We start from the raw sequence: 22746 nt of genomic DNA on the forward strand, positions 1-22746 counted from the left end.
CTCCCTCAAGTGACATTGTACTCATGTTGTCCCGTTACTGGGTACAGTGGATTCACCAGGCATTATCTGTTGTTCCGGATGCAATATTTGATAGATACTCATTCCTTATGGCGCTGGTCAACTGCACATACCTTGACATCCCGCAAGTGGTGGGGTTGCACATTTCTGGTGTGTATTGGTACGGTCTTCTGTCCTACCTACCGATTTTATATGGTGCTGGCTTAGTGCCTTGTTCCCTTCACATGCACAGTATCGCCTCTACCTTCTGCTACGGTGACAGCAGGGTGTTGCCTCACTGCGGAGTTGCGTATGCCCTTAGTCTGTTTCATATGTGAGTTGTCTGCATTGCTTGCCTTACCGGGTAGAACGGTTGTACTTTCCCTGAGCGGCATCTGCCTCTTCTACTCTCTCCTCTGCAAGGCGAGTAGTTACACTTCCCCCATATACCGTTTATGCCTACTTGGACAATTTCCATAACCATAGGTTTTCGGTGACCCACTTTCTGCCATGGAGGGCCTGCGCTGGTGGTATTCGTTCCATTACAGGTTTTCTTCTGGAACTTGGTGGCGTTCGACATCCACACTCCCTTCCTAGAGCAGTATTTATACCATCTCTGGTTTCTGTTTGCCTGTCTTGTACGTTCCTCTGAGGACCACATTCTCTTCTTTAGGCGGAGTTGTTCCACAGGGTGGGGTCGAGAGTACCTGATGGGTTTCCGCAACCTTCATGTTGTCCGACAGCGGCGTCGCTTCTACCCGTTTTCTTGCCCTAGATAGTTCTTCCTTTTTATTATGGAGTTTAGGGTCCTCCCTTCCATGCCTCTGCTTGCCATTTTGACACTCTCCTTGAGGAACACTCTTATGCACCAAACTCCTTGGCAGGGGTTCTGAAGAGGATGTTTTTTTGATCCCGGAGCACAAACTTTTCCTGCCAAGGATATTTCCCAATTTTTTTGTGGCTTTTGGGTCTGTTCCACTGCCTTGTTCCTCAAGATCTTTTTCTTGTGGACCATTGTCATGCCTGACATCTGGATTCTCTAGCCCTGACTTGTTCGTCATAGCCCTGCTACAGTGTTCTTTCTTCTGGCAGCCTAATATGCAGTTGTGTTTTTTTTTGTTTTTAGTTTTTTTCCCCCTCTCTCTCTGGCACCCCTACTTCTTCCCTCACGGGGGGCAAGATTTGTCACATCGGCAGTTCCCTGGCCTTGATATCCAATCCTCATTTTCAGTTGTCATCTTCCAATCAGCACTCCACTGATTGGTTTCTTCTTGCACCTCTTCTTTGCACTATTGCTTGTCTATTGCCAGTCTTTGCTGCGTCAAAAGCTTTCATTTCCTGAGGGCTTTGTTTGACCATTTTGGAGGCATACCGCATTTGTGGCCGGGCCCCACCCTTTCGGGTTACTGCTCTTTCTGCTTGGGCAGTAGGGGCATCTTGGGCAGTGCATCATGGGCCTTCGGCCCTCCAGGTATACAAGGCGGATGCCGGGTTGTCTTAGCACACTTTTTCAAAGTTGTACAAGGTACACACCTTTGCGTCGTCTGACGCTTCTCTGGGGTGTAGAGTTTTGCAGACGGCAGTTTTATAATTGACCGAAGGGTTTCTTTGTTTATGGCCCACCTTTGGGACTGCTCTGTAACATCCCATGGTCAAGCCTGTGTCCCCCAATGATACGGATGAGAAAACTAGATTTTGTACTTTGTATGTTTCTCTTCTGTTCATTGGGGGACACAGCTCCCACCCGTTCTCTCTTTTTATGGGCTTCTTATGGCCTACGTGGTTCCGGGTTTGTATATAGTTTCCTGTGTTTTCTTGCTTCTCCTACTGCTTTTGCACTAACTGTTTTAGATTAGTCCCTAGTTACTGAATTGCATTATGGATTCCGTTACCACGGACCATAACGCAATTCCATTACGGAATGCATAACGGAATGCCTTTAGAGGCGTTAGGTCCGTGGTAACAGAATCCATAATGCAATTCAGTAAATACCACAACACGAACCCGCACACAAACTTCAAAATATGAAATTCGCTCATCCATAGTTATAACCTTTCTTCTGATCCTCAACTGTGTCATGTTACCAATACTCCGACTCTCCAAGTAACACATCTTGTGTGTGGATAGAATGCCAGTTTCTCGATGTATTCCTATGGGAGCCTTAAGGTATGTAAGGCGGCTATAGGAATGAACAGACAAACTGACTTAGGCCTCTTTCACACTTGCGTTGTCCGGATCCGGCGTGTACTCCACTTGCCGGAATTACACGCCGGATCCGGAAAAACGCAAGTGTACTGAAAGCATTTGAAGACGGATCCTTCTTCAAAATGCTTTCAGTGTTACTATGGCACCCAGGACGCTATTAAAGCCCTGGTTGCCATAGTAGGAGCCCGGGGCGCTCCAGAATGACGTAAGAGCGCCCCAGGCGCATGGATGACGTGCCATGCGATCACGTCATCCATGCGCCTGGGGCGCCCTGACGTCACTCTGGAGCGCCCCGGGAGCCGCACGGATGGTAAGTATGCTGCTCCCCCGCTCCTCACTACACTTTACCATGGCTGCCGGGACTTTAGCGTCCCGGCAGCCATGGTAACCACTCTAAAAAAGCTAAATGTCGTATCCGGCAATGCGCCGAAACGACGTTTAGCTTAAGGCCGGATCCGGATCAATGCCTTTCAATGGGCATTCATTCCGGATCCGGCCTTGCGGCAAGTCTTCAGTTTTTTTGGGCCGTAGCAAAAAACGCAGCATGCTGCGGTATTTTTTCCGGCCAAAAATCGTTCCGTTCCGGAACTGAAGACATCCTGATGCATCCTGAACGGATTTCACTCCATTCAGAATGCATTAGGATAATCCTGATCAGGATTCTTCCGGCATAGAGCCCCGACGACGGAACTCTATGCCGGAAGACTATAACGCAGGTGTGAAAGAGCCCTAAAAGCCTTGTGTCAGTTAGAGAGGCAGAGCGTTGGTCACATGTCACAGCTGAGGATCAGAAGGGAGGGTATAACTCACAAATACAGTCACCGGTAAGAACATTAACTTTACTATTTACATCATGTGTTTCTTTGAAAAATAAATTAAAAATACTATTTTCCCCCTGTCTTTTTTACATACTTTAACAAAATACTAAAATAAAAATGCTTAAAAAAAAAAAAAAGCCCCATGTATCACCTAAGAAAAGGTGCTAAAATTTGTTACGTAACTGAACAGGAAAAAAAAGTTATGGAAGACACATGCACTAAAAATACAAATATGGAAGGGAAGTGCTTCTGGTCGGGGGGAGAGGTTAAAGCAACATTAATTCACGGGTGCTGTATGTATGAAATGCAAAAGTACCCAACATGATATAATAAAAACAACAAGTTCAATAAACAAAGTTACATAGTTGAAAAAACGACATCAAGTTCAACCTATATGGGTACTTTCACACTTGCGTTTTTCTTTTCCGGCATAGAGTTTCGTCACAGTGGCTCTATACCGGAAAAGAACTGATCAGGCATATCCCCATGAATTCTGAATGGAGAGTAATCCGTTCAGTTTGCATCAGGATGTCTTCAGTTCAGTCGTTTTGACTGATCAGGCAAAATATAAAACCGTAGCATCAGTCTTAGGGCTCTTTCACACCTGCGTTATAGTCTTCCGGCATAGAGTTCCGTCGTCGGGGCTCTATGCCGGAAGAATCCTGATCAGGATTATCCTAATGCATTCTGAATGGAGTGAAATCCGTTCAGGATGCATCAGGATGTCTTCAGTTCCGGAACGTTTTTTGGCCGGAGAAAATACCGCAGCATGCTGCGTTTTTTGCTACGGCCCAAAAAACTGAAGACTTGCCGCAAGGCCGGGTCCGGAATGAATGCCCATTGAAAAAGGCATTGATCCGGATCCGACCTTAAGCTAAACGTCGTTTCGGCGCATTGCCGGATACGACGTTTAGCTTTTTTAGAGTGGTTACCATGGCTGCCGGGACGCTAAAGCCCTGGCAGCCATGGTAAAGTGTAGCGGGGAGCAGCAATACTTACCATCCGTGCAGCTCCCGGGGGGCCCCAGGCGCATGGATGACGTGATCACATGGCACGTCATCCATGCGCATGGGGCACTCTGACGTCACTCTGGAGCGCCCCGGAAGCCGCACGGATGGTAAGTATGCTGCTCCCCCGCTCCTACTATGGCAACCAGGACTTTAATAGCGTCCTGGGTGCCATAGTAACACTGAAAGCATTTTGAAGACGGATCCGTCTTCAAATGCTTTCAGTTCACTTGCGTTTTTCCGGATCCGGCGTGTAATTCCGGCAAGTGGAGTACACGCCGGATCCGGACAACGCAAGTGTGAAAGAGCCCTTACTAATGCCATCAGTTTGCATACATTTTGCCTGATCCGGCAGGCAGTTCCGGCGACGGAACTGCTTGCCGGATCTCTCTGCCGCAAGTGTGAAAGTACCCTAATCCTTCTGTATTGATCCAAAGGAAGGTAGAAGCTCATATGAACTTACTGAGCTTACTAATGATCCTGCCCACAAGGGCTTATAAACTACAAGTGAAGAGGGATGGAGACAGTAGGTGTTTAGTATAATGGCAGCTGGATTTATGAGATTTAAGATGTGGGTTCCTCAGGTAGGCGATGTGGCTCACTCTGCGTTCCAATAAGAGCCCTCGTAGTGAAATGGCGGGGCAATAATCAGTACCATGACAGCTTGGGGCTTCCCATGCCTGTCATTGTAACCTCCCCTCTAAGCTGTGCACGAGACACCACTAAGCAGGGAGCGTGTCAGAATTCCATTCACTCTAACAGATCTATTAGAGTGAATGGACAAGGAAGCAAAAGGTCCCAGGTTCTAGTAAAAAGTAATAAAAGATTTTCCTGTGCGGTGAACGCCGTAACGGAAAAGAAATACACTTCACCATTTTTTAGTCTCCTTCTCTCTCTGCAAAAAAATTGAATAACAGTGATCAAAAAGTTGAAAGGGCCATAAAAACTAGTCTGAAAATGGCAATGCAAAGACATTTTTTATATTTATTTATTTTTCAAATATTTTTTTTAAGTAATAAAATAAAAACTATACAAGTTTGGTATCGCCATAATCACATTGAGATGCAGAATAAAGATGTCATGTCATTTTCAGCGCACAGTGAACGCGGTAATGTCAAAACCCCCTAAAGATTGGCAGAATTGTGTTTTTTAAATTTTTATTTTTATTTACCCCACCAATTTTTTCCATTTTCCAATACAAGACATGGTAAATTAAATGGTACCATGTTGTCCCGCGAAAAATAAGCATTTCGGTCACTTGGTTATAGTAGGAGGAGACTGCCCTTGTTCTCCTGAGCGTCTTTTTCTCCTAGGCTGTAGCGCTGGCCAATCGCAGCGCAGAGCTCACAGCCTGGGAGAAGAAGACGCCCAGGAGAACAAGGGCAGTCTCCTCCTACTATAACCAAGTCTCCGCCTACTATAACCAAGTGACCGAACATACCGGAGGGCATAGCGGGAGAACTGGAGCGGCGCCCAGGGATAATAGTAAGTGCAGTGAGATCCCTAGGTGCCGCTGTACATATCATGATACTTGGTTCACAATGTTTTGCCAGATGAAAGGTCCTCTTTAAATTATTCCAAATAGTGTTTTAAGGGGTTCTCTAGGAACTATACTTTGTGGTCTCCCGCAACCCATCCTAAAATGTAAACAGGATGGCTGTGTCCACTATGAGCTATCTGGGGGGTGATGGGAACAGGGCCTCATTAGACACCTTGCACCGGTGCTGGCCTCCACAGTGCTGAGCTTTGTCAGGCAGCCTGACCGCATAGCTTAGGCTGCTTTCACACTAGCGTTCGGGTGTCCGCTCGTGAGCTCCGTTTGAAGGGGCTCACGAGCGGACCCGAACGCAGCCGTCCAGCCCTGATGCAGTCTGAGTGGAGCGGATCCACTCAGACTGCATCAGTCTGGCGGCGTTCAGCCTCCGCTCCGCTCGCCTCCGCACGGACAGGCGGACAGCTGAACGCTGCTTGCAGCGTTCGGGTGTCCGCCTGGCCGTGCGGATCCGTCCAGACTTACAATGTAAGTCAATGGGGACGGATCCGTTTGAAGATGCCACAATATGGCTCAATCTTCAAGCAGATCCATCCCCCATTGACTTTACATTTAAAGTCTGGACGGATCCGTCCGAGGCTATTTTCACACTTAGCTTTTTTTTTGCCATTTTAATGCAGACGGATCCATTCTGAACGGAGCCACCGTCTGCATTAATATGAGCGGATCCGTTCAGAACGGATCCGCCCGAACGCTAGTGTGAAAGTAGCCTTACACATATTACTACCTAATGTATAGTAGGAACTCTGCTCTACAATAGTTAATAATGATGTGATTATCAGTGATCTGATGTATATACTGCAGGTGCCCTAAGTACGCTGATTCGATGCATACTGAAAAGCACCAAAAAATTCTAGCGCATGTGTTGTAAGTGCTAAAGATGACCACCAGTTGGCGTCTGGAGTACATGTTTCCACAAGCTGCGCTTGCTGGGCTGAGTAACAATACATGCTTGCTCCTTTACACAGGCACAGTCCATGCAAGACCATATTAATCATTTATTAATCTCAACCATGCCACTGAACAGATTGGGGAATCCATCAATAGGTCCATAAAATGTAAAATCTGAACAACTACTGCCCAGTACAACCTATTTGATTTTAATACGATCCCAATTTGTCACCTTATCTAAATTTGTATTACAGCGTATATTGTCCAGCAACCTATGTCTTTCTTTTTCTCTTTTATTAGGTGCTGTTTTAGTATTTCTCCCCGGTTTTGCAGAAATCAAAATGCTGTATGAACAGTTGCAATCAAACGCCTTGTTTAGTATGAGACGTAATAAAAGGTACACTTATTAAGATCACCTATAGCAAATAATAATATGGACATGTCACCCAAAAAATGGAATGCAATCTGAAAACACCATGTTATAGAGCAGGAGGAGCTGAGCAGATTGACATATAGTCTTGTTGGAAAGGATTCTGTAAAACCGGTGTTTTATACATTTATATCTTAGCTTTTTCCACTTCCTGTGAATAGCTATTAGTACAGGAGGGAGGAGTTATCAGTGATTAGCAGCTATCTCTGTATACACACAATGCTATCAATCACTGGTAACCCCTCCTTCCTGTACCAATAGCTGTTCACAGAAGTTAGAAAAGCAGAGATCTAAATGTATAAATTACAGGTTTTACTGAATATTTTCTACAAGACTATATATCAATCTACTCAGCTTCTCCTGCGCTATAAAATGGTGCTTTCAGATTTTATTGTATTTTGTGGTATAAATATAATAACATTGCACTAAATTATTGTTGTCTGATCCCTCTGACAGGTGTGTCATCTACCCCCTGCACTCATCCCTTTCCAGTGAGGAGCAGCAGGCTGTCTTCCTAAGGCCACCCCAGGGGGTTACAAAGATAATCATCTCCACCAACATTGCTGAGACCTCGATCACTATTGACGATGTTGTATACGTTATTGACTCAGGCAAGATGAGGGAGAAAAGGTATTGAAAGTGATAGACGTAACCTGTAAATGAGAGATGATCTTATTTATTTTAACCCCTTTGGCGACCACTGCTGTATGGCAAAAGTGACCACTTTAAAGATTGTGCCCACTCGAGCGTTTAGCAGGCGCCATAGCTACCAGGTTTCTAATGTTTCAAACAGCAGAGACCAGCAGAAGATGTATGCGATCAGCCCTACGGCTGATCGCATACATTTGACCTCTCAAATACTGTTGCCAAATGTGACCACGGCATCTGAGCAGTCTGGAAGCGGGAGTCACACGCTCCCGTGCCCATAACCATTCCCTGGCTGAGATTAGGGAACCTGTTTCGGTATAGTAATAGCCCGAAGCCTCAAGCAGGCTTTGGTAGCTATTACTAGAATATACCAATACAGGCCAGCAGGTGGCAGCACTATATTGGTGTATTGTAAATGGAGTGTTCTATTATGGCTATTTAGCCATCACAGGACACAATAGGCAATCTAATGAGTGCCAGGGTGACTTTAAAAAAAAAAGTTAAAATATATATATTTTTTAAAATATAAAAGTTAAAATCACCCCCCCCTTTCCCCAAAATCAAAATGAATAACCAATAAAAAAAAATATACATCATGGGTATCGTTGTGTGTGAAAATGCCCGTACTGTTTAAATATAACAATATTCATCCCATACGGCGAATGGGGAAAAAAATTGCCAATTTGCCATTTATTTATTTTTTGACACTTCACCTCCCCAAAAAATTTAATTTAAGTGATTAAAAAGTCGCACACACTTCAAAATGATATCGCTGAAAATGTGAATGGAAAAATAAAAAAGCTCTGGGAAGGCAGGGAGTAAAAAATGAAAACTCAAAAATGGAAAATTGCAAGTTCCTCTAAGGGTTAAAATGCCATTAATTTCCAGGGCACTGTTTATGAGAAGAGTTTACATACATACTACAATACAAAAATTGGGAACAATGGACCAGTACTGTACCTCTGATTTTATAAGGATTTGTACACAATACCTTAGAACAGGCATGTCCAAACTGTGGCCCTCCAGCTGTTGCAAAATTACAACTCCCAGCATGCCTGGATAGCTTTCAGCTATTAGGGCATGCTGGGAGTTGTAGTTTTGCAACAGCTGGAGGGCCACAGTTTGGACATGCCTGCCTTAGAACATAATTGTGGCTTATTCCAATATAGGCTGTGTTATGGAGGTATTGTTAGGGGGAATACATCACCTCTCAGAGGTGCAGTACCATGGCATACAATGTATAAGTATGCATGGGCCCTAAGAACACAGCAAAAGTAGAATGTTTATTAAAAAAATTACATTTGTTGTTGTAGATAAAGGACTCATGCATAAGATCATATTTTGGGTCCATGTCCGATCTGCACATGGATCCACTCACAAAAACCCATTAATTTCTATGTGGCCGCAAAAAATGAGGATGTCGTCCGTATGCTGTCCGCATCCGTGTGGCCATTCTGCAAATTATAGAACTTTTCCTTCTCTTTTTTTGTTTTGCAGACAAGAATAGTACCTTATTTTTCGCTCTATAAGACGCACCTAAGTTTTAGAGGACAATAAGAAAAAAATATTTTTCGTTTAGACCTCAGGTCAGACCACCAATCAGACCCTCAATGTAAATCAGACCTCAGCTGACAGCCCCAATAAGACCCCCAATCGGACCACTTTTGGGCTGGGGGAAAATGCATCTTATGGGGCGGAAAATACGGTAATTTCTACTGATAAGAATGAGAAAATTGCAGAATGCACATGGCCGGTATCCATATTTGCATGAGGCCTTAATTTGAATATTTTAACATTGCTGCTTTTTAGGTATGACCCAGGTAAGAGCATGGAGAGTCTGGAGGACACTTGGGTGTCTCGAGCCAATGCCATACAAAGAAGAGGGCGAGCGGGTCGTGTAGCCTCTGGAGTTTGCTTTCACCTGTTCACCAGCCACCACTATGAGCATCAGCTGTTAGAGCAGCAGCCGCCAGAGATCCATCGAATCCCACTGGAACAGCTCTGTTTGAGGTATTGCTAATGGCTAGTCACACACTTTTTTCTCTCTATATACATTTCTTAATTTCTTGTCACTTAAAAAAACAACAACATATGAATTGCATTTTAGCAGATGATGAAATATTCCCCTGAAAACCTGTGTTTTATTTGATGATCTGACCTCCTGTATATGAACATATTGCAGCTATGAACAACCTCAGAGTTGTACATAGCCACAATTTGGTTTTCTGTAATAAACCGAAAACTAACTCGCATTGCCAGATCTGTTGCACAACAGACACCATCGACACCCGGTGGACCACATTGACATACAAATAGAGTCTGTCAGGTTTCACCATACTGTCTGTTTTGGCAGGAAAAATAGAGCTCTGCATTTCATCTCAAATATGCCAATTTACAACTGAGTCTCTGATGCAGATGTAAATATAGCCGTAAACTCTTATGTCACTGTCTTTATCCCATCTGACATTTACAGATTAATGTTTAAAATATCTACATACTTGATCATATACTTACATAACACATAGATCTCACAAAGTGCAGTCCATTCACACGTCCGTAATGTGTTTTGTGTATCCGCAAAACACTGACAGCGGCTATGTGCAATGCCTATTCTTGTGCGCAATTGCGGATGAATGGGTCCGCAGACGTGTGAATGAGGCCTAAATCTGTGCCTGTGCTATTTGGTAGCCAATTGATATAGTTAAAGGGTAACTGTCATTTTTTTTTTTGCTAGTTTATTAGAGCTAGGCATGTATACCTGAGTTAGTCTGTCAATGATTGCCAAAAGATTTGTAATTACCTTATAATAACAGCTTTCATTAATTCACTGGCCCCTTAAAAGACCGTTGCTATGGCTTTTCTGACTCGTTGTAAACAGAAGACAGAGGGACAGTCCTTCACACTGCATGCCTGCATTGGGCTTCAGAGTGAGGAGGCGTGTCTCTCAGTAATCCAATCTGCTTGGCTGGCAGGAAGCTGCTGGCTACAGCAACGGTGTATGTTAAGTGAGGAAAGGCAGTTTTGGCCTCAGAGAACTGGCAGGGGAGCCACCTTGAGAAGATCCTCATATTGTAGGATTCAAAACAGCCGTAACTAAGGGGAAAATTTAAGTGAAACAGTGCTAAGTGAAGAAACTAAAGATTGCTTTATGCATAATGCTGCAGCAGCAGTAACATATGCAAACAAAATGTATTTTATTTTTTATGAAAACATGATGGTTACACTTTAATCAGCTGTTTTATACACAGAAGTGATCTTTCATTTTTATGCTTTTTAATTGACAGGATAAAAATCTTAGAGATGTTTTCAGAATGTCGACTGGAGACAGTCTTGTCCAGATTAATTGAACCTCCCGGGGTGGAGTCTCTGCATGCCTCCAAATTACGTCTTCAGGATCTCGGTGCACTAACCCTGCAAGAAAAGCTGACACCACTTGGTTACCATTTGGCCTCTCTGCCGGTGGATGTGAGGATTGGTAAACTCATGCTTTTTGGTGCCATATTTCGCTGTCTGGACCCTGCCCTCACTATTGCTGCCAGCTTGGCCTCTAAGTCTCCTTTTGTGAGTATCAAGACATTAAATCTACACTTCTTTTTAGGAACTCTGGGAATTTGCTGAGTGAAAAAGAAATGACATAATTTTACCAGTCTGTCTTGAGATCCACAAGTCTGGTTTCTGGTACCCGTTATGAGTATGGATTGCTGACATGTCAGTACAGTGAAAAGGGAACCTGCCACTGAGTTCATGCTGTAGCCACCTATTAGACATATCTCCTCAAGGCTCATATATATTATCAGGTTTCCTTAAAGCTAGCAGCTTAAAGGGGTGGTGTCACCAGCAAATGGCACTTACTAATGTATTGTGATTGTCCATATTGCTTCCTTTGCTGGCTTCATTCAGTTTTCCATCATATTATACACTGCTAGTTTCCATGGTTACATCCACCCTACAATCCAGCAGCAGTGGCCGTGCTTTCACACTGTAGGAAAAAGCACCACCCTATGTGAGCTGTCACAGTCCAGGCCACCAGAGAGGCCGGAACATTTTTCTATGGTGTGCATGTACGGCCACCGCTGATGGATTTCTGGGTGGTCGTAACCATGGAAACGAGCAGTGTATAATGTGATGGAAAAATGAATCCAGCCAGCAAAGGAGGCAATATGGACAATCACAATACATTAGTAAGTGCTGCATATTAACTATCTCTACATGATAAATGCCACTTGCTGAAGTGAGACAACCCCTTTAAGGCTCTGTTCACATCCTGTTTAGAACCTATGCTGGAGGTATGTTTAGTGAGAATCTCCCAATGTATAGAGGAAACTGCGATGTATCCCACTGTATGGGCACATACAGGGCTCAATCACCCATAGGCTCCCATGATAAATAAGTGTATACCACATTTTATACAGTTTTACTGTATACCCATTTTTTTATAGCGTAGTTTACTATACTACTCCATTCTGCAAAAGAAGTTATATCAACATATAGCAACCAAAAGGAGTGATTATTTTGTCTTTCGTCCTGTAAACAGAGCCCTATGGATCATGCTTGATTGTATACGGTGGTAGCGTTTCCAGCATAAATGCCCAAACAGTGATTTCACTCATGATATGAACAGAGCCTAAGGCTATGGCTATACATCGCATCCAGGCAGCGGCTGAACCACATGGCCATGCGGCAGTAGTCAAGTAACGCATTACAAACTATGCGGAATACTGTGCGACCATTAACAATGAACAGTGAATCAGTTTGTAAGTTAGTGAGTTCGTTGAATACTGCCATAGCTTGCAAAGCCCTGTGATTCAAGACGCTCCATGTGGCCGTGCCCTTAGTCATTTTCCTATTTATTTAATTTTCCTAGAAATAAAGTGTATCATTTTATATATTTTTTAGGTGTGTCCATGGGATAAAAAGGAAGAAGCAAACAAGAAAAAGCAAGAATTTGCAGTAGGCAGCAGTGATCACTTGGCTCTTCTCCAGGCTTATAAGGTAGAAGCAGTAGTTCTGTCCCAGGGGACACATTAAAGGGGTTCTCCGGGGATGATTTAAAATGGCCGCCAGCAACCTGTCCTAGAATGCGAGCAGGACTGGTTGCCACCACTTACAGAGCTGTCTAGGAAAGTGAGGAGGCAGAGCAATACTATACCGTTCTACAATAGATAGTAATGATGCACTACTGCCTATGATATGCCATCATGGCTGAGCAGCCTAACAGGAAACCTCACCAATATGTAGTATATGCAAGTGCCAGAGTGCAATGTGTAGTGAGACCCAGCCTTCTCACCCTCCTAGGCAGCTCTGCAAATGGTAGCAAGCAGTTCTGCTTACATTTCATTTTGTGTCATTGTAATAAACACATATTATCCTCTAAGAGAATTACAGAATTACAATCCTTCTTTCCGGTGACAGACGTCAGAGAACTGTTGGGGTTCCCTTGTAAAATAGATCATTGGACAGTTGGTGGGTCTGGCTGTTCTAAGTATAATGAGAATGGGCATCGTAAATCATTAAAAACAGCTATAGGGGTTAAAAAAGTAGCAGTCATTAAGCACCATAAGCTAGGAGGACAGAAAGATGCCAGGCTTGACAGTTCATTTTTTAATACAAATTAATACTTCTTTTTTTTTTTTTACAATACAGAGAACCTATATATCACTACCTTTATATCACAGGGGGCATGTGGCCAGCTTGTTGGTAGGACCTGGTACAGCTTTGCCAAAGGGTCCCAAGAGTCTGTGCCCCATCTCTGTGTATAATTGCAAACATTAGAAGAGGAATCATTCTAGTTGAAGCTAATGAAAGCTTTTTAGGCTACTTTCCCATTAGTGTTAATACTTTCCGGTATTGAGATCCATCATAGGGTCTCAATACCGGGAAAAAACGCTTCCGTTTTGTCCCCATTCATTGTTAATGGGGACAAAACGTAACTGAACAGAACGGAGTGCTCCAAAATGCATTCCGTTCTCATACCGGAGAGCAAACCGCAGCATTCTGAGGTTTGCTTTCCATCCTGGGATGCGGAGCAAGACTGATCTGTCATGACCCACAATGCAAGTCAATGGGGGATGGATCCGTTTTCTCTGATACAATAGAAAACTAATCCGTCCCCCATTGACTTTCAGTGGAGTTCATGATGGATCTGTCTTGGGTATGTTAAAGATAATACTACTGGATCTGTTGATAACAGATGCAGGCTGTTGTATTATCAGTAACGGAAGCGTTTTTGCTGAACCCTGACTGATCCAGCAAAAACAATAGTGTGAAAATAGCCTTATTTGGGTTCTGCCAGTTTCAAAATCTGTCATGGAAAGAAAAAAAGACAACTGTATTTTGGATTGGTATTCTATTAAATACAATCTGAAAGCAGCATGTTATAGAGCAGGAGAAGCCAAGCAGATTGATATATAATTTTGTGGGAAAAGATTCAGTTACACCTGCAGCTCTGTGAACAGCTATTGGTACAGGGAGGAGATGTTATCAGTGACTGGCAGCTATCTCTGTATGCACACTTATACACAAATCTTGTTATTAATCACTGATATCCCCTCCCTCCTGTACCAATAACTCTTCACAGAAGGTAGAAAAAGCAGATATATAATTGTATAAATTACAGGTTTTCCCACCAAAACAAAAAATAATAATAATATATCAATCTTCTCCGCTTTTCCTGCTCTATAACATGGTGCATGGTCTAGAACAGGTCCACTTTAAAATGAATCTGTCAGCAGATTTGAGCATGCTAAAACCATACTTTGTGAAGCTTTTATTATCGAGAGTAGTGAGAATATGAACATTTATTCTGCCAGAGTCTGCTGCAAATGCTAGAAGGTGTTGCATTACTGTGAAGTGCTGTCTGCATTGAGCTGCTTCACTGACCCTCCCCTCTGAGTGACGGTGGTCCCCTGGTTGGATGCTACCAATGACGCTCACAAAGGAGCAGGGCTGCAAAGCTGCTCAATGCAGAGAGTACTTCACAATGAAGCTTCATCTCAAGTGCACATGCAAGAGCAGAACCTGGCAGAATATAAGTTCATATTCACACTACTCCTGATAATAAAAGATCAACAAAAAGTATATTTGTCCTGCTGTCCCCAATGATGTCAGCATTTAGCATAGTAAAATTACTGACAGACTCCTTTTAACAAAAACTCTGCTTTTCTCTGCTTGTGTAGGCATGGAGCACAGTCATCAGAGAAAACCCACGGGCTGGTTACCAGTATTGCCGAGACCACTTTTTGTCTTCTAGAGTGCTCCAGGTAAATATTCTTTTACGAAGTCTATTATTTCTTAGTTTCTGATCTGATGACAATATGTGAAATAGAACTTCGGTGAATACGACTGTGTATAACCCATGTGAAAAGTAATTAGTGGCTGCACCTCTGTTTAGCATTATAAATTGTAACCAAATGCCAAGTGTCAGAATATTTTCCGGCCATTGCCTGGTATCGGGTGACAACAATAGCAACCATGTAACAGTGTTGCTTTCTGACTGTGTAATACATTTTTGCTTACTTGCCACCTATGGCGCACCCATACTTGATATATGGAGTTACTACAAAACGAACAGACCTGATGGTGGACATCCTAATTTATCATAGTCATTTTATCTTATTTTTGTTTTGTTCCCCAATATATCCAAAGTGTCTTGAGTTTTGGCTGAGCCATTAAAGTTGGATCTATAAAGGATTTTTTTAAATGGAGCACTTAATAAACAATCCTGTGGAGAGTTAACTGATCACATTTTAAAATCTGCTCTGATGTACTTTTCACAAGGTGAAGGTGATGTTCACACAGGAGTTTGGTCCTGTTAATTTGTGTAGTTTTTTCAGGGGCAGAATAGCCTAGTCTGTTTCACGTTTTTCCTTTTAAAAAAAAAAAAAAAAAAAAAAAAAAGGTGATCTGATGGACCCATTATAAGTCAATGCGATCTGTTAAGTGAGAAAACGAATCTGATTTATCCAGTGTGAACAGGGCCCTAAGGGTTAAAGTGGTTATCTGATTCTGACAATCCATTTTCTAATAGCCTATGATGCCGCTTATCAATTGGCTATAACAGAAAGTACCTACAAAGAGGGCTCAGGCTGTCCACGTATGACACAAAGATCCTACTGATTTCAATGGGCAGAATGCATTGCTTCATTTGTCTTATGGTTGCACTGCAGCTGCATTGAACTCTTGCTGGGTCCAAGCAGCAGGACCACCTATTTTTTTCCATTCACACGTCCGTAGTGTATTGCGGATCCGCAATACACCCGGCCGGCACCCCCATAGAACTGCCTATTCTTGTCCTCAATTTCGGACAAGAACGGGAGCCACGGACTGGAAGATCAGGGGCGCGCTTCGGAAATTATGAAACACCCATTCATCTTTCTGTTAAAAATGATGAATGTTTTACTAAATCTAAGTATTACCACATTCTGAAGCAATATTACATTATTTATTTTATATTTCAACTTTTCTATATTGTAGGAAATAGCTAGTCTAAAACGACAGTTTACAGAACTGCTGTCTGACATTGGCTTTGTGAGAGAAGGGATTAGGGCAAGAGATATTGAGAAGAGATGGTCTCAGAAGGGAGATGGAATAGTGGAATCTACAGGGGAGGAGGTAAGTGCTTTTCTTATATAATGCAGAACTACAAAATACATAAAAATGAAACGGACATTGGATAACATGAAGCCTATAGATACAATACAAAAACAAGCTTTTATTGTGTAAAAAAAAAATAAAGCGGTATTTCTGTAATCATACTGACGAGCACAATAAAACAATGTTTTTGTTCCCACACAGTGTACTGAAAAAACAATGTCGGAATTCTGCGTGCTTTACAAAAAGCCAAAAAGAAATAAAAATTGAATCTATCCCAAAATAGAACCAATGATAATAGCAATTTGTACCGCAAAAAAAAGGCACTCGCACTTGTCCATCGAGCTGTTTGTGCAGCGGTTTTTGTCCTGTCGATTCTCTGCATATTTGCTGGGTTGCGGTCAGATCTCCGCTGGTCCCCATTATAGTTAATGGGGTCGGCAGCCATTCAGGCAGTGTCCCGCAATGCCGCAACCGGAGAGCAGCCTTACGTCCACATTTATGGCATTTCTGTACCCAGTAGAACCTTCCTATAAATTCAAGAAGTGTGGTGTGTGTCTATATCTGTAGAGTGCATTTTTTATTTTGCACAGTCCACTGCTCAAAATGCCTCTGGCGTCAAAATGCGCCCCTTAATACCTTGGCGTCACTGCGCCCCTTAATACCTTGAGGGGTGGAGTTTATAAAAAGGGGTCACTTTTTGGGGATCCATTTATTTCACCCCAGAGCCTCTACCGTTATCACCACATTGGGCCTCAAACTATGCAATGTGCCCTTTTACGTCTGAGCCCTCTTATACATTCAGTCAAAAGATTAGGGTCAGATATACTGTGTTTCTAATACCAGAAAGCACAGCATAATAATAAGAGGGCTTGCTTTACACAGTGGCATACACTGGGCACAACATATTGGGCACTGGAATGGTATGTTCACCCCGTCGGATCCGTCCTGCCGCTATTTCGCCATGCTGCCGGACTGCCGCTCCATCCCCATTGACTATAATGGGGACGGTGGTGGAGCTCCGGTGCAGCACGGCTAGAGGCCGTCGGACTAAAAAGTCGGACATGCCGTAGTTTTAGTCCGGCGGCCTTTCACCGTGCACTACCATGCTGCGCCGGAGCTCTGTCCCCATCCCCATTATAGTCCATGGGGACGGAGCAGCGGCACGGTGAAATAACGGCAGGACTGATCCGACAGGGTGAACAGCCTGTTGGATCCGTCCTGCCGCTAGTGTGAAAGTACCCCAAATTGTGGATTTTTTTTTATTTTTTTTATTTTAAATAAAGGTAAACGTACGGACCCAAGTATGATGTGCCACAAAAAAAAAAAAAAATTATTACAATTACTTGGATCAGTAAAAGCATTTCCAAAGTTATTACCTCATAAAGTGGCCAAATTAGGCCTGGTCAGGAAGGTGAAAATTGGCTCAGTCTTCAAGTGATTAAACCTGTATCAGCCTTTTAGGGTTTTGCATATAGTTTTGCACTTTGCGTTTTATAAACCGGAATATGATGTTCACAAAGAATTCATTTGCTTGGGAATGAACAATCGCAGTAGTGATCGTTCATCCCCATAAGGAGGACATGATTGCTGCTTATAAATGTAGCTGTACTGTGGCTCAACAATCTGGCAATGATTGGGAACAAACAGTTTGTTCCTGATCATTGCCTCGTGCATCAGCCCATGGCAGTTAGGGCCACACAGGTAACTTAGAGACTGAATGATGACGTTTTTCTGAACAATAATCAAATGTGCATGGGCTTCCTTAAGGGAACCTGTCGGCACGGTTTGCCATATTTATCTAATTTTATGGCTCTCTGGATCACATTGGTATCTTTTTCAAAACTCTGCTTTGCAATTTTGATATAAATACTCTTCGAAATAGTATCTTTTAAGGATCGACTGATATTGATTTTTTTTTTTTTTTTTTGAGTCGATAATCGTTGAACTTTCAGGCCGATAGCTGATAATTTATACCGATATTTTATATATTATATTAGTTGGTAGTCACTGAGGTGGTGAAAATTTGCATTTGGCAGTACTATATTATAAATTTAATTAATAAAGACCTTTAGTTGGTAGTCAATTTCTAATTTACATTTATAATATACTAGTGCCAAATGCCAGTTTTCACCCCCCCCCCACCCCCCTTCTCACTGACTTTATTAACCCCCTATCAGACCTCAGATCAGACTTTATTTAACCCCTATCAGACCTCAGATGAATAAAATAAAAAAGCTCCTCACCTCTCCTGCACCGCAGCTCCTCCGGGTCCGGCGTCTCGCTCTCCTGTCTTCTCCGGCCCGCGCTGCATTGTCATCTGACAGCGTGCAGGACAGCGTCAAGACAGTGCAGTGCGGGCCCCATCAAAGAAGACCAGTGAGGGTGAGTATCGGAAGCACTTGCTGCGCTTCTTCCCTGCTCCTGACACCCGATGCATACTAGTGATGAGCTCTTCCATAAGCGCTCACTAATATTCGCTTTGGCAAGGTTAGATGCCGATATCGATAATGTGCAAAATCCTTAATATCAGCCGATTTAATATCGGTACTTCTGATAATCGGTCGATCCTTAGTATCTTTCCATATGTAAATGAGAGGTCTCAAGTCATGGGGGTATCTCCTTAGGCCACCTGCACACGTTGCGGAATACATGTAGTTTTTTTTTCTGCGCTGATTCCCGTGCAGATAAAACACAGCACATTACAGTACCAGCAAAGTGTATGAGATTACACAAATCTCATGTACACTTTTTTTCTGTGCGGAAATTGACCTGTGTGGATTTCACAATCTACAGCAATTATGTTTGCGGTTTTAGCTGCGGATTTCACCCTTTTCAATGGAAGGGTGAGATCTACAGCAAAACAGCATCAAATGTGCACCGCTATTAGACATTGCGTTTTGATGCAGAAACACACAGAACGGAAGGCACAGAAGGAGTCGCCACCACAAGCATGCCTATCTCACTTACATATCGAAACTTACTATTTTAAAGTGTAATTATATCGAAAAGGCAAAGCAGAGAGTTTTTTTGTATGATTTTTTGGGGAACATGTCCATAATGCCCTAATAATTTTGTAATATACTTTATTAATGTATTTTGTATTTTTATTAGACTTTTACTCCCTAAGGCCTCATGCATACGACCGTTGTTGTGTCTGTTGTTCCGTTTTCCGTGATTTTCTGCGGACCCATTGACTTTCAATGGGTCTGTGGAAAACTCGGCTAATGCACCGTTTGTCATCCGCGTCCGTGATCCGTGTTTCCAGTCCGTGAAAAAAATATGACCTGTCCTATTTTTTCACGGACAACTGTTCGCGGACCTATTCAAGTCAATGGGTCAGTGAAAAAACACTGAGGCACACAAGATTGGCATCCACGTCCTTTTTTTTTTTCCTATCATTTGCATGGCAGAATTTTTTTTTTACTTTCCTTCATGTCTGGTGATTCTCCAAAACTAAAGGAAGACACACAAAAATAAACACCGTAAAAAAATACTGTTGTGTGCATGAGGCCTAAAGCGCACCTTTCCCTGTGCGCTTTATGGAGTAAAAGTCTAATAAAAATACATTAATAAAGTATATTACAAAATTATTAGGGCATTAGGGACACATTCCCCAAAAAATCTGTACACCGCTGACTGCTCAGCGGTGTATGTAGTATGGACTTATTTTTTCACACTCCTGCCTGTCTCGTCCCCCCCCAGAGATTTACTTACTCCTGGCATAAGCGCATGGGTACCCTGTAACTATGTGCTGTGTCAGGATTAGCAGAGCGGCTACTGCCTGTGCCTAAGAGCTGCCATGCTTTAGGGGATAAAAGTGTAATAAAAATACTAAATACATTAATAAAGTATATTACAAAAACTATTATTAGATCATTAGGAGCTTGTCCACAAAAAAAATTATACAAAAGTTTAGTTACTCTTTAATATATTGTGCCTACAATCCATGTTGTGCATACATAGAAATGATGTTTTTATTTTTATTTTACACAGGCAAATACCAATGCAGAGAACATCAAGCTAATGTCGGCAATGCTGTGCGCAGCTTTGTATCCCAATGTGGTCCAAGTAAGTTCACGGCTACTTAAAGAAGTTGTCCGAATTATATAAAAACTCAGGCAACCACTGTAAATGACCCAAAATAACAAATGAATATATACTCACCTGTTTTCTCCTCTGCGTACACCTGCACTGCGGTCCTTAACGCTGCTATTTGTTTTTCTGGCTGCAGCAGTGACGTTCTGTGCACACAAGTCACCACTGCAGCTAATCACTAGATGCAGCAGAGACGTCCCGTGCACAGCTGAGTCCAGTGATGGAAGATGGTACAATACATCAAAAGTCACGTTTATGCACCAGTTACTACACTAGAACAGGGTGTCAAACTTGTGGCCCTCCTGCTGTTTCAAAACTTCCATCATGGCCAGACAGCCTACAGCTATCAGTGGGAGTTGTAGTTTTGCAACAGCTGGAGAGCCACATTTTACCTCCCTGCTCTACGATGATAATTTTTGCATAAACGTGACTTTTGATGTATTGTGCCATTTTCCATACATTTTGTATTTCTAAAGGAAGGACTATTCCAGTCACCATTGCTTAAAACAACAATTGTAAAACATTCAATATATATATTTTTTATTTTATTTTTTCACACCTGATCAACCATTTCTCCAAAGGAAGTGGTCCCAACGATAAAATCGGATTGTTGGCGGCTGCAGCAGTCAGACTGGAAGCTATAGGAGACGTGTCCAACTTATGGACAACCATTGACCACATATATCCGAACAGGAGCTGCTCTATGCAGTGGCTCTCCTCTCAGGCTAGTAGAGGGGTATCCAAGCATCCATATGCTCTTCACCACAATGTCACCATTGTCACCACAATGTCACCATTTCTTGGCTAATTACGATGGTTGTCACTTTTCTAGCACATTTAGCTTAATTGAAGGGGAAAGAGCACACTATCCAGACAACCCACATAATGTCTGACTGGCGTGTCTAGTTTAATCTTACTTTAAAATCGCTACCAGTATTAAATGTTTCCTTAGGTGAAATCCCCAGAAGGCAAGTATCAAGTGACAAGGGCGGGAGCCATGAAAATGCAACCGAAAGCTGAGGAGCTGAAGTTTGTTACCAAGAATGATGGTTACGTTCACATCCATCCCTCATCCGTCAATCATCAGGTTGGACACCGACACCACTGTTCCTTGTGTTATCCCTTTTATAGGTTCATGTCATCTTTATCCTCGGCATGTGTTTTAGGTGCGACACTTTGACAGCCCGTACTTGGTGTATCATGAAAAGATTAAGACCAGCCGTGTGTTTGTGCGAGACTGCAGCATGGTGTCAGTGTACCCTTTGGTCCTATTTGGGGGTGGACAAGTTAATGTTGAGCTTCACAAAGGAGAATTTCTCATCTCGCTGGATGATGGGTGGATCCGCTTTGCAGCTGCTTCACATCAGGTAAAACCACCACATATTACTATGAATACTAAACCCGACGAAGTCCCCCCAAAAAAGGGTAAATCTAATAAATGACACTATTACGAATATACATGTAAGGCTACTTTCACACTTGCGTTTGGTGCGGATCCGTCTTGTATCTGCACAGACGGATCCGCACTGATAATACAAATGCTTGTATCCGTTCATAACGGATCAGTTTGCATTATTCATAAAAAAAATTGTCTAAGTCAAAACGGATCCGTCTTGACTTACATTGAAAGTCAATGGGGGACGGATCCGTTTTCAATTGCACCATATTGTGTCCCCATTGACTTGGGCTACTTTCACACCTGCGTTGGGTGCAGATCTGTCTGGTATCTGCACAGACGGATCCGCACCTATAAATGCAAACGATGGTGTCCGTTCAGTACGGATCCGTCTGCATACACTTAGTCAGAAAAAGTCTAAATGTAAGTCAAGCGGATCCGTCCTGACTTTCAATGTAAAGTCAATGGGGACGGATCCGTCTACATTGACACAATATTGGTGCAATTGTAAACGGATCAGTCCCCCATTGACTTTCAATGTAAAGTCAGGACGGATCCGTTTGACTTACACTTAGTCAAAAAAAAGTCTAAGTCAAACGGATCCGTCCTGACTTTACATTGAAAGTCAATGGGGGACGGATCCATTTACAATTGCACCAATATTGTGTCAATGTAGACGGATCCGTCCCCATTGACTTTCAATGTAAAGTCAGGACGGATCCGTTTGACTTACACTTAGACTTTGTACGTCAGGACGGATCCGTATGGCCTGCACCGCCAGGTGGACACCAGAACGCTGCAAGCAGCGTTTTGGTGTCCGCCTCCAGAACGGAATGGAGGCGGAACGGAGCCAAACTGATGCACTCTGAATGGATCCGCATCCATTCAGAATGCATTGGGGCTAAACTGATCTGTTTGGGGCCGCTTGTGAGAGCCTAGAAACGCATCTCACAGGCGGACCCTGAAACGTCAGTGTGAAAGTAGCCTAACATTGTAAGTCAGGACGGATCCGTTAGGCTCCGCATCGTCAGGCGGTCACCAAAACGCTGCAAGCTGTGTTTTAGTGACTGTCTAAAAAACGCAACGGAGACCAAACGCAGCCAAATTGATGCATT

General features: G+C 42.9%; 1 protein-coding gene across 3 annotated transcripts in view; it reads left to right on the top strand.

Moving 5' to 3' along the window:
- DHX57 (DExH-box helicase 57) overlaps positions 1 to 22746 on the top strand; it is an 86847-nt gene that overhangs the window by 60492 nt on the left and 3609 nt on the right. For all 3 annotated transcript variants that reach the window (XM_044289084.1, XM_044289085.1, XM_044289083.1), the window contains exons 14-23: positions 6771 to 6867; positions 7357 to 7530; positions 9358 to 9558; positions 10833 to 11109; positions 12445 to 12540; positions 14724 to 14807; positions 16021 to 16158; positions 20134 to 20208; positions 21188 to 21322; positions 21402 to 21602. In XM_044289084.1, the coding sequence (XP_044145019.1) occupies positions 6771 to 6867; positions 7357 to 7530; positions 9358 to 9558; positions 10833 to 11109; positions 12445 to 12540; positions 14724 to 14807; positions 16021 to 16158; positions 20134 to 20208; positions 21188 to 21322; positions 21402 to 21602 (1478 nt within the window). The remainder of the gene's footprint in view (positions 1 to 6770; positions 6868 to 7356; positions 7531 to 9357; positions 9559 to 10832; positions 11110 to 12444; positions 12541 to 14723; positions 14808 to 16020; positions 16159 to 20133; positions 20209 to 21187; positions 21323 to 21401; positions 21603 to 22746) is intronic.

The sequence above is a fragment of the Bufo gargarizans genome, chromosome 4 (assembly GCF_014858855.1).
Source record: "Bufo gargarizans isolate SCDJY-AF-19 chromosome 4, ASM1485885v1, whole genome shotgun sequence".
NCBI classification, from domain to species: domain Eukaryota; kingdom Metazoa; phylum Chordata; class Amphibia; order Anura; family Bufonidae; genus Bufo; species Bufo gargarizans.